At 47.9% G+C, this 12,896-nt stretch overlaps 1 protein-coding gene across 1 annotated transcript; it reads left to right on the top strand.

Annotated features, from left to right (window-relative positions):
* Positions 1-1,657: 1,657 nt before the first annotated feature.
* Positions 1,658-11,113, top strand: GLUL (glutamate-ammonia ligase). Its single transcript, XM_063104272.1, has 7 exons — positions 1,658-1,812; positions 4,260-4,438; positions 5,977-6,138; positions 7,876-8,022; positions 8,343-8,470; positions 8,691-8,890; positions 9,250-11,113. The coding sequence occupies exons 2-7, from the start codon at positions 4,273-4,275 to the stop codon at positions 9,566-9,568; spliced, it is 1,122 nt and encodes a 373-aa protein (XP_062960342.1). The 5' UTR covers positions 1,658-1,812; positions 4,260-4,272; the 3' UTR covers positions 9,569-11,113.
* Positions 11,114-12,896: the final 1,783 nt, after the last annotated feature.

Raw genomic sequence — 12,896 nt, 5'->3', positions numbered from 1 at the left:
TTTCTTGTTTTTTGGCAGCCAGCCGGTATAGAAATCAAACCCTGAACCTTGGTGCTATCAGCACTGCACTCTAACTAACTGAGATAACTGGCCAGCCTTATAACTACTGTTTTCTGGACACTTACTGTGTCCCAGGTACTACACTAATCTCTTTTGCAGGTGCTATCACAATTAATCCTTATAACATATAAAGTAGCTATTTTTATCCGTTTTACAAACAAGGAAACTGAAGCTTCCTGTGGCTAAGTAACTCGGCCAACGCAAAGCTGATAAGAATTAGGTTTGTCTAAACCAAAGGCCTGTCTTTAACCACCACATTATAATGCTTCAACATGCAGCACTGGAATTTAACAAGGAATTTGCAAGGCACCTTACCCAGTCCAAATGTCTCCAGTCTGAGAAACCCGTTTGAGATGAATGCTGCTTCTGTCATTTGAAAGCACTACAGTGTTAAACACTCTTTAAAGAGAAGGGGTGTTGACCAAAGAAACCAAGTTGTGTGTGTGTGTGGTCACAGGCATCATTTCTTTTCCATATTTGTGGTATAAAAAATAACCAGAAGAACAAACCTCCCCCCTCCCTCTTCCAAAGGCACTGGTAGCACGAATTCCTAGTATTCAAACAGAAAAATTGCAGAGCCTCCAATACTGGGGCTTCTGAAACATGCAATAGAAGTTAGACGCCATCAAGTGGATTTCAGGCAATAATAATAAAATGGTCAATTAGTAGTACTGATAATGAGATATATACATATATATAAACATATGTATGTGTGTGTTGTGCGTGTCTACATACACACACATAATTACTGTGCATTCTATTGACAAGCATCCATTTCAACCAGAATTTCAAATCTGGTGGGCGGCTCTAAAGGTCGGTCATTCTTTGAACCGCTTTATTTTGCAGATGAAGAATCCTGGACCCAGAGAGGCTGAAGGACTTGCTTAAGGGCTGACTAAGGCGGTATCAAACAGATCTCCTGACTTTATTTCTACCGCTCTCCAGAATTCTCTCTATAGAATTATAGAAACACAAGCACGTGGATTAAAAATGTGAAATCGCAGAGTCCTGCTCACTTCCGCAAACCCATCGAGGGAGCCGACGAGGGGCCTCTCCCCAGGCCCGAGGGCCCCGCCTTGGCCGAGGCCAGCCCCAGGCTCCCGCGCCCCGCGCTCGCTCTGCAGCTGAACCCGGGCGCGCGGGAAGGGGCAGGGTGGCTCTCCCCCAACAAAAGGCAAGATTCGGTTCCCGCGGCTCCGCATTTCCACAGGAAGCTCTCCACGCTAAACTATCCTGCGTGAAGGCCGCAGGTGCGCAGGCCCGGGCGGCTTTCTGCGAGCCTCGGGCCGGGGGCTGATGGGCCCAAGGCGGCACCGGGAGGGCGGCGGGCGGACGCGTCCCTACTGGCGACCAGCGGCACATCTTTCCCTCCCTCCCCTCCCCCCGCCCAGCCCCTCCCCCACGCCCAGCCCCTCCCCCACGCCCCTTTCTCTTTCTTTCTCTCCGGCGCTGGCTCTTCCCCCAACCAGCGGCGCCCTCACGGCTCCTCATCCAATGGCCGCGGGGCCCCGGCGCGCATCAGCTGATCGGCCCCGGCTCCCGGCCGCTGGAAGCCAATCAGGGCGCCGGGGGCGGCCCCGCGCCGCCGATAAAAAGCGCGGGGCGGAGAGCGGCCCTGCAGAGCCGAGAATGGTAGACGAGTGAGTCGTCTGAGCAGCACCCCGGCCTCCTCGCCGCTCTCTCCTCGCTCTCGCGGCCTGCCCGCCTGCCCGCCTGCCCGCCCGCCCGCCCGCCCGCTTGCTCGCCACCCAGGTAAGCGCCCGGCCGGCCCGATGGCGCGCGCCGCCCCTGCAGCCTTCCGAGCCGCGGCGCCCGGCCTTTCGTTGAGCTCGGTCGGCCGCCCCCCACCTCCTGTGCCCGGCTCTGCGTTTCGGCTTCCGGGCCCGGGTCCGCAAGCCCGCGTGCTTCCGCCGCCGCCGGTTCCGGCCCGTCTGCGCTGGCGCTGCTGGGGCGCGCCCTTGGCCGGGCTCTGAGAAGGGCGGGGGCAGTTGTTTTGATCTTCCTCTTGCCACTTAGGGCCAGAAGCGCCGCCTCACGGCTCGCGGCGCTGTTTGCGTCGCGGATGGAGTGGCCCTGTTGTCCCCTGCGGGAGCGCACGCAGAGCGCTTGGTGGGCGCGGGAGCCTCGCTTCCTTCCTCTGCGGTGGCGCGTTTTGGGGAGTGGTAGTGGTACGGGCGACCTTGAGACGCCTCCGTTGAAGCGAGTAACCGTGAGCGTTGTGTGCGCGCCCGGCTGCTGCCGCGGGGTCCCCGGGACGTTCCAGCATGACCAAACAATGGAGAGCCGGGGCCGCGGCGTGGCCGGCGGGCGGCGCCAGCGGAGAGGCCTGGCCCGGCCGGGAGGAGGCAGCTGCGCGCGGTCCCTCCCGCCGACGCCCCCGGCTCCCCGGACCCCAGCCCCTGGGCGGGGAATGGCCCCGTCGGTGAGGCCCTGAGGTCAGGGCGGGGCGCCGACTGCCGGGCATTTCCGTGGGAGGGGGCTGCTCTCAAAGTGGATTATCCCAACTCCCCCGGGGGCGGGAAGCGGGGATCCTTCCCCTGCCGCAAATCCGTGAAGAAAGCAACGAAAGAAGATGAAGACGACGGGGAGTCACGGTCGTCCGAGTCCCCCTCCAACTGCTTCGGCTTCGTCGCCTACTCCGTGAACTCTGGGGAGAAATCGCGAGTCAGGATTAAGACCACGACCGCCCCCCACCAGCCTACCTATTCCAGTGTCTCCCGGTCCGACCGCTCTCTGTCCCCTTCTCCGTCGCCCTCGCCCAGAAAGCTCCGATGCTTGGACCAGCGAGAGTCCGAGAAAGAGGAGAGGCGAGAGAAGGAGGAGAGACGTGAACGCCACTCTAAAAAGAGGGCTAGAGAGGGCAATCGCCACGATACGGTTGACCTTCTGTGGCTGGGGTGAGTGAGGGGACAGGGAGGAAGACTCCGGAGCCAGTGGCAGCTTCTCAAGCCGCTAAAAACTTGAGAATCCACTCCCCAGTCCCCGCATAATCTTGGCACCCCGGAGGCACCGGTTAGTATAGTACCCATGGCTGCTGGCGTCCACCTCGACCCACGGAAAAGAGCAGGAGATCCAGAACCGAGGCTTAAGAAAGATAGTGTGGCATGATGGAAGTGTGACAGGTTGGAAAGTTGAGACTGGGTTGGGATCAGAGGTTGCCCTGGCCTTTCAGGACAGGGATGGTGGGTGGGAGGTGTGCGATTTGACCGACCAAGTCTTCTGGACGCAGTGGGCAAAGGTGTTGGTTTTTTCATGGAACTCGAGACGAAGTGAGCTCCTCCTCCCCAGGGGGAGGGCAGGGTGGGGGAGGCTGTTGGAGAGGCAGTCATGTTTTCAGCTGGACAAACGTGGACGGTTGCCCAGAAGCTATGCCACTGTACAGAAAGTTGCCCAAATCATTGGAGGAGAACAATGTGTTCCCTTTCCAACCACCTTGCTCCTCTGAAAGAGGGAGGGAGGGAATGTTTCCTCTTAATGTGGAGGCTGGTTTGGTGGCTTCAGAGAGTCTCTTTCAGAAGTTTTTGTGGTAGTGGCTTACAGTTTTTAACATGCCTCAGAGCTTTTGAACTCCCAGGTCTTTTTTTTTTTTTTCTTTTCTTTTTTTTTTTTTGAGGAGAGGTGATCACCATTAAGACCATGATGAAAGGCAAAGGGCAGCCTCAGAAGCCCTAGCAGCCAAGCCTTTCTGTGGCTGGAGTTTACTTATATTGGGAGAAGGTATGTTTTGTAAACTTCTATTTCTGAGCTTTGTAGTATCTTTTTGTTTCCCCGTAGTAATTTAGCATTTTTAAAGAAGAAAAGTTCCCTACTTCAGCTACACTGGGGGAAGAGCGCTCAGTCCTCACAAGTATGGACTCTGGCTTGGGGACACCTCAGATCTGCGTTAGCTGTGGAACTTCAGCCTCTGAGCTCAGGGATGCAAAGAGGTGTCAAGAGTGACTACCAAGGGCTTGGTGCTTTAATTACTTCAAAACGTGGTGACCATATTTTTACAGCGCATTCTTACAAGGTTTTTGTCTGATATACAACTTTAATTCATCTGAAAGTGGAGTAAATAAAAATACCCTTCGGTGTGTTAACCTCCAAGGAAAGGGATCACTACTCCCAATCTGACTTCTGATTCACTTGGCCCTCCTGAGCCATTCCTGCAGGGGATCAGTTTGGAGTGGGTGTTAATAATGTTATTGTTGTCTCCCCAGAACACCTTCCACCATGGCCACCTCAGCAAGTTCCCACTTGAACAAAGGCATCAAGCAGGTGTACATGTCCCTGCCTCAGGGTGAGAAGGTCCAAGCTATGTATATCTGGATCGATGGCACTGGAGAAGGACTGCGCTGCAAGACCCGTACCCTGGACTGTGAGCCCAAGTGTGTAGAAGGTGAGACGGGGCAGGGTGGAGTGGAGCACCGAGGGGGTGGGCAGCAGCCTTAGACCAAGCAACTTGATTTGGTCTCTTTATTCTGTTTGTAAAGTTTCTAGGGCAAGGCTTTTCAGATTTCAGTCAACGTTAAGCTCTTACACTGATTCAAAGCATAGCAACAATGGAACCCTTTATTTAAATGGAATCTTGCATGTAAGCCAGTATATTGAAGAGAAAAGGCTGAGTCTGGTTTGTGGAGGGTAGGGGGCTGGAGACTGCTGCCCGACCATCCCTACTTGGCTGGCTCTAAGATACCCCCAGGAACCCAGCTCGAGAACCACTGCTTTCATCAGAATATGCCATCTCGGGCCGAGCCCGTGGCGCACTTGGTAGAGTGCTGCGCTGGCAGCGCGGCGACGCTCCCGCCGGGGGTTCGGATCCTATATAGGACTGACCGGTGCACTCACTGGCTGAGTGCCGGTCACGAAAAAACGACCAAAAAAAAAAAGAATATGCCATCTAGTTTACAGATTCTTTGAGTACTGTGATTGATACTTACATCACTGGGTTTGTAGATATGAAGCAAATACTCTAAAATGGTTTCTAAATGGAACCAGCCATTCATTTGCTTTTAGTTGGTGCTGCTTTTGGAGATTCTTAAATGGTCTGATTGCATATCCTTCCAAGAGCTACTGTATTAGATTGTGACCTTCATCTTTCAATCTAGGACAAGACATAGCCCTTCCCCTTCTGGAAAGGGGCCAGGGGAAAAAGTATCACCTCCTACCTACTTTAGGACAGCTTACTCTTCTGATAATGTTCAATTTGAATGAATGAATGAATGACTATAATATAAAGCATATGTATTTGCTATGTGTGGCAGACAGGCACTGGGGATACAAGGTATCCTTCAGAGAACTCATAGTCAACTGGAGAGACAAAGAAACCGACTTTAAAATATATTGTGGGGGAAAAATTGAAAATAAATAAAATAAAATGTATTGGGACAGGCCAGCAGCTAAAAGGAAAAACAGTGGGGAAAGTGGATAAATGATATGGGAGCATCCTTGAATAACTCATCCTGCTGATTGTCATCAACAAAATAAGGACACAACTTGAGCTACAACAGTCCGTAGACATAGTGGGGGAATGAGAGAAGGAAGCCACTCAGATGGCGTAGTGGAAGAGCTGGACACTCTTCCCCCATCTTAATATTTTAAATGATGACTGTCTCTCTGGTAGTGATATCTAAAAACTTCATTTTGTCTCTTGGTGTACAGTAGACTTACTTAGGGAGGAAATGTCCTTCTTAGGTTATTCCTGTGACTGTTAGTTCTTTTAAGGAAGTAATGCAGTCTTACTTAGAACTCAGGTAGGAAGCACTGTAGGGCTAGGTACAGACATCAGGGTTTACATATTGTAGCATTCATGCCTTACTGACTTCTGGGAAAGAAATTATTATATAGCTCTTTACAGATGGAAAGGTGAGTGAGGGGCTCACTGTACTGCCTGGGAAACTCCAACATTTTAAATTTTTCCTTCTCTTTTTACCTCAGAGTTGCCTGAGTGGAATTTTGATGGCTCTAGTACTTTTCAGTCTGAAGGCTCCAACAGTGACATGTATCTCGTGCCTGCTGCCATGTTTCGGGACCCCTTCCGCAAGGACCCCAACAAGCTGGTGTTCTGTGAAGTTTTCAAGTACAACCGAAAGCCTGCAGGTGTGTATAGGATGGGTATGGATGCCCCACCCCAAACCATGAATTCTGTGAAGGGGAAAGAGAATTCTGGAATCAGTATTGGGAAGACTAGATTGTCTCAGAATTGTTTTAAGAATATGAGGAATTGGGTGTCCATCTCTCCACTCAAACTTCCCCTTTGAAACAAGTAGTGTGGCCCATCCTTCTATGGTCTCCTCTATTAGTACCATAAAATGACATTGGATTCTTTTTTTTTTTTTTTTTTTTTTTTTTTTAAAAGATGACCGGTAAGGGGATCTTAACCCTTGACTTGGTGCTGTCAGCACCACGCTCAGCCAGTGAGCGAACCGGCCATCCGTATATGGGATCCGAACCCGGGGCCTTGGCGCCATCAGCACCGCACTCCACCGAGTGAGCCACGGGCCGGCCCTGACATTGGATTCTTAAATCTATTGGCCAGTGGAGTACCCAGTGACACAGCCCTTCTGCCTGCCTGTAGATTTCAAGAACCTGGATTCTGGAGTTAGAATGTTAGGTTTGAGTCCTGGATCTACCACTTACTATCAGTGAACTTAGGCAAATTACTTATCCCCTATATTTCATTTCCCTGATTTTAAAATGGGGAAAATAATAAATCCATCTCGTCATAAAGTTCTTTGGAAAATTAAAAGAGTTAATACATTCACGTCATTTGAAACAATTGTACATCAAATATTGGTGGCTGTTTCACTCCAGGCAGCTTGTTTTGTTTCTCTGTCGACTCACTATATTGAGCGTCTTGGTTCATGATAACATATGTTTGCTGTAGCTGCACTTTTGGGTTCCTACTCATGCTGTGTAGTCTAACACGTCTGTTTGGATTTTCAGCCAGTCATATTTTCAAATACAGCTGAAAATGAAGTCTTCGCTTCTGTGAAGTCTCTTGCTATACTGTCAGTGAGACTTTGTTTTGAGAGGCGGTATCATTGGGCTGAAGGGCATGGGCTTTGAAGCCAAGATCATCATGGGTTTCCTGGCTCTGCTGCTTGCTCTGTAACATGGGCAAATTACTTAGCATAGTATCTCTGAGCCTTGTTTCTCATGTGTAAAAATGAAGACTCAGTTGAGTGTTTTTTTGTTTTATTTTTTCAGTATATAAGTTTTAAAAATAGTTCCTGGGTTATAGTTAAGCAGTCGTAATAGTATTACTTTAAAGTTCCTTTCTGGCTTGGAGATTATTTACAGTTGAGCACATCTCATTTTTCTATTTTTCTTTTGCACCAGCTAATACTATATAACTTAGCACTTAATCTCACCTGGAATGTAAGCCTTCTAATGGACAAGTGATTCTCAATAAAAATTACAGATTTGGCTCTTAAGTGCCTGAGAAACTAGGAATAAGTCTGACAACTAGAAGCAGCTGTCTGGTGAATAGAGGGTTTAAGTGCTTGGCATTTGGTCCTTGGGAGGTGGCCAGCATGCAGATAAGGTGAACACTTGCTCTGTTCTGAATCCACTCCCATGTGACTTGGTTGTAACTGAGTTTAAATATAAATAACTAAAGTCTTCCAGACATTCTCCCTACAAATGGACAATTACAGCTTCTGCCATTTTCCCAAATTATAGTGATGGGACACAAAAAGGTTTACGCTGGATCAGTTCAGCCTATAATAAACACCTCAGCTGTGTAGAATCCAAAGACTGTTTGCCCATCAGCACCAGGATTCAGGGTGAACCTGTTCCTCCGTTCCTAATGGCGTGTTGACCCTTTTTTTCTAGAGACCAATTTAAGACACACCTGTAAACGGATAATGGACATGGTAGGCAATCAGCACCCCTGGTTTGGAATGGAGCAAGAATACACCCTCATGGGGACAGATGGGCACCCCTTCGGTTGGCCTTCCAATGGCTTCCCTGGGCCCCAAGGTAAGTCTCCTTGAGTGAGAAGTGAACGTACTCCTTCCCAGTGCTTAACTGTCCAGGAAAACCCCTCTCCTGAGATGAGGTAACTCCTTCTGAATCAAAAGGCTGAGAATGGTAAAGAGATATAGACTTCACATTACCCAAACCCAGAGACAGATGTGCATGAATAAAGGAGGAGCCCCCTGCATTCTTCACCCCCAGCCTACAGGTGAAGGCAGAGATAGTGATTCAGGAGAGCAAGTGTTACGGTTCCTTCTGATTACTGGTTTCGGGATATTCTGAATTTCCTGACTGTTAATCATTTTGTCTCAATGGCTCTGCAGGTCCATATTACTGTGGTGTGGGAGCAGACAGAGTCTATGGAAGGGATATCGTGGAGGCTCACTACCGGGCCTGCTTGTATGCCGGAGTCAAGATTGCAGGGACGAATGCTGAGGCCATGCCTGCCCAGGTAACTGGCTCTAGCCCCCATCCCTTTCCCCACCTCTGAAGACTTCAGGGTAGGGAGGCAAATGGGGACTTTGCTAGCAAGGGCTGCTGATGTACCACTCACTAACCCAAAACTTAAGAGTGGATTGGCGTAGAGGTGAGAAGAGACCAGGTTTAGGAGCTTCTGAGTTTGGGTAACCAAATAGCTTTATTTTAAAGGCCAATCTTTTCATTCCTTCTAGTGGGAATTCCAAATAGGACCGTGTGAAGGTATCAGCATGGGAGATCATCTCTGGGTGGCCCGCTTCATCTTGCATCGTGTATGTGAAGACTTTGGAGTGATAGCAACCTTTGATCCCAAGCCCATTCCTGGGAACTGGAATGGTGCAGGCTGCCATACCAACTTCAGCACCAAGGCCACACGGGAGGAGAATGGTCTGAAGTGAGTACCTTCTGCTTGGGCTATCTTCATTCTTGTGTGTCAGAAAGCTTGGGAAGGGGGAATATCAATCTTGCAAAGTTCCTTTGGCACATGACTTGCCAGACAGACCATTGGATAGGAGAACATCAAGTGATTAGGGTCTTTGTATTCAGCTAAATTGACTTTCTACTGCGTGTCAGGCACTATTCTGAGTGCTGGGACACACAGGTAAGAAGGCCGAGTCACTGCCCTCATGTAGTATTTGTAGTACTGGGGCCATGTTTTGGTGAACTTCATTCTTGTGCCCCTACCTGGTCCTGCCCTTGAAAGGTAATTTTCTGCTGACAAGGTCAGACCCACATCTTTCCTGTTTGCTCTAGGTACATTGAGGAGGCCATTGAAAAGCTAAGTAAGCGGCACCAGTACCACATTCGTGCCTACGACCCCAAGGGGGGCCTGGACAATGCCCGGCGCCTAACTGGATTCCACGAAACCTCCAACATCAACGACTTTTCTGCTGGCGTAGCCAACCGTGGCGCCAGCATCCGCATTCCCCGGGCTGTCGGCCAGGAGAGGAGGGGCTACTTTGAAGACCGTCGCCCCTCTGCCAACTGCGACCCCTTTGCGGTGACGGAAGCCCTTATCCGCACATGTCTTCTCAATGAAACCGGCGATGAGCCCTTCCAGTACAAAAACTAAGTGGACTAGACTTCCAGCCATCAAACCCCTCCTAGTTCTTCCTCCTGCTTCAGCTCTGCCCCCTCTCTCAGTTGTCCTACTTGTCCCAATTGTAACTAACTCAAAGGGTAGAGCATCAAGGTCTTTTTTTATTCCTCCTGCCAGTTAATCTTGCTTTTTTGGCCAGGATAGAGGGGTCGAGTTCTTAATCTCTTCACACCCACCTTTTTTTCCCTATCACTGAAGCTTTGTAGTGTGTTAGTGGGGAGGGGGATAGGGAAACATAACCACTGCTTCCACTGAATCGGGTGTGCTGGTCTGACAGGCCCGTCACCATCCGGATAGCACATCCATACGTGCTTGTGAAGGAGGGAGAGGACTTCTTCAGGTAGCTAAAGGGGGATGGCCCGACTTACTCTGTGGTTAGGTTAGGATATCTCCTCTTGGTAGAAAGCTGTTTAAGAACTTTCCACTTTTTGTTGAAAGTGGGAATTAGAGGGAGGGGTTGGGAACCAGGGAAGAAAATGCCCTTGGTCTCTTGCTGTGGTGCTTTGCCTTGCTTATGGCTAAATGCCCTCCCTTAGACACAAAGCTCAGAGTATAAACAGACGGGATATCCCTACCTTGGAAGAAGAAAAAGTTTTTACTGCTTCGTCCTCCATTTATAACACAAAGCAGAGTAGTATTTTTATATTTAAATGTAAAAGCAAAAAAACCATATATATGGGTGTGTGGATATGTGTGTTCTTCTAAAGGAAGAAACCATCTTGGTCACCAGGAGCTGAATTTGAGGCAAATAATCTGGTTTAGAAATAGGATCTCCTTTTGAGTAAGGGGGTGGGGAAAGCAGTGCTTGCGAAGTTGGTGATTTGTGGCTGCTAGTCCCTTGTTACCACTTACGGGTTTCTCTGCCCTTCCCACCCTTCTGGCGGGGGACACAGGTCAGTTAACAGTGGACACACATTACTAGTCACTTGAGCCTCATGGCTTTGATTTAGAAGACACGTGTATTTGTCCACACGGGGATTTAGAGATGAGTTGGCTGGTCAACTTGAGCATGTTACTGACAGAGGGGGTATTGGGGTTATTTTCTGGTGGGATTAGTGTGTCACTAAAGCAGGCCTTTTGATATATTAAAATTTTTTTTAAAGCAAAATAGTTTAGATTTTAATCAAATTTGTAGGGTTTCTCAGTAAGTTTACAGAATTGCTTGTTTGCTTCAACTGTCTTCTTTCACCTCTGCTCTTTTAGGAGATGGGGACAGCTTTGGAGTCAAAAAAGACTTGTAATTTTGTATTCTGTTGTCTTTTTTCCTGGTTTGGAATATTCCTTTTGTTAAGATTGCTGAGGAGTTGTATTTTTTTCTTTTATAATAAACAAGCCCCACCTTTATCCTACATTCCCCCCACTGTTTTTGTGTTGGCTGCAGCAGGCCAGCTGTAGTTTTCTCTTGCCATGACGACCTCTAATTGCTGTGTACAGTATGTTCAGTTAGATAACTCCTCATTGTAAACAAACTGTAACTGCCCAGAGCAGCGCTTATAAATCAACCTAACATTTATAAGATCTCTTCTGACTTGTTTCTTTGTGATTCTTTTAAAATCTCGTGTCATTTTATTCCTTAGTTTCCTACCAAAAAGAGGGGAGTGGTTTTTTTAAGAAGCAAAATAAGCTCAGCTTTATCTGCTCTTACAATTTTTAGAAATCTGGATTCATGTCGCTGATCAGCTTTTTCCCATACTTCTCTAAATTGGGTATTTGAGATCTCTGAGATTAAGTTTTTTCACCTAGATGATGAGAGTACACAATCTTGGCATTTCCTAGCCCCAGGGCTTTGTAGCTGGGTACAACCCCCATCTCCCCGTTGTGAGTGCGATTTTGACCTACCATGCCAAAACGTTTTGAACACTCCTGACTTAATATAACAGCCTAAAGCATTTAATGTGTTATTAACTGGTTTAACTATCCCTACTCTTCTGAAGTTTATTCTCTGCCCAGCTGTTAATGATTCATAGCAAATATTGACCACCTTGTTAGCCTTCTAAGTCTGGCTGTGCCCTGGGTATAGGCTCATACTTGGGTATACCTTGCCTTGCACTAGACCTGTGGACTATGATTGTCAGATAAGGCTCCATATTCATCCCTCTGTGCCCTTGCTCTCAGTCACTTTCCATGGCAGTTCTTCCACCTTATCCTGGCCCATTCCTACCTTGGTTCAGTTTTCACGAGGCTGGGTAGGGGCTCCCTCCTGCTCCCGTGGTGCTGTGTATATACCTCTAGCAAAATGCAATTATTCTTAAAAAGGCTTTTTTAAAAAGCAGTTACTCAACATATTGTCTAATGAGCAATACTATTAGTAATAATAATACCATGGTCAATAGTGATTGTTTTTAAAAGAGGGAGTATGTGCTATCAGTTTGGAAGTAGCTGGGACCAGTTACAGCAGTTCTTAGAGACAAGAGGTTTCTTCAGGCAAGTGGAAATTTTGCTTTAGTCTTAAGTAATCCTGGTATCCATGGCTTTTTTCTAGGAAGGTTGGCTCCTGACATAATGTAATTTTCAAAGTTAGGTGGTCATGCCTGTTGGTTTGCTGGATATGGTCACAGTTTACATCTATTCCAGCGTGATTATTAGAGTGCCCTTTCAGCATTTTCCTGGTTTAATTATGTGGTTACTTCTATGTCAATTGAATCTCTGCTTCCACCTCTCCAGCTGAAGTTGGCTTCCCTTCACTGGGTCACCCCTAAAGGTTCATGGTAGGGTGTATTGTGCACAGCATAAGCGCTGCAGTGAAGAGGCAATGACCTGAGCACTTTGGTTTTTTGTTCATTGTAACCCATTTCCCGACACAAAAGATTGCATGAAAAGGAAAAGGAATGCTAAATTAGTAGGATCAGAACTTAAGTGGAAACCAGCATATTTCCTTCCTTATCCACCCTCTCCCTAGGATTACCTTTGACTTACAGGTTACAGTGCAATCCCCTTGTATTTCTAAGGTGTTTTTTTGTTTTTGATTTTTATAGCTCATTTAACAGACACTGGGTTACTGATGATTTTATCAGTGATCGATTAAACAATGAGCCAAGCCTTCAGCCTTAAAGAGATAGAGGCCAGTATTTACAGAAGGAGTTCCCTTAATATCCTGCCAGTTACTGGATAAGGGTTAAATGACAGCACAAACTAATAAGAGGATTCCAAGGAGTTCCTTGGATGGGTGCTATCTGGGGCCATTTAAAAAGCCAGATCTGCACTGCTGGCTAGAATGGTGTATTAGTGGATGAAAGAAGATCCTGAACAAAGGTTTCTTCTGGAACTCAGTAGTTCACCAAAGGCCTCACGTTGATAATTC

Source organism: Cynocephalus volans, chromosome 8 (genome assembly GCF_027409185.1).
Source record: "Cynocephalus volans isolate mCynVol1 chromosome 8, mCynVol1.pri, whole genome shotgun sequence".
Lineage (NCBI taxonomy): Eukaryota > Metazoa > Chordata > Mammalia > Dermoptera > Cynocephalidae > Cynocephalus > Cynocephalus volans.
This window is presented reverse-complemented; position numbering and strand designations above follow the sequence as displayed.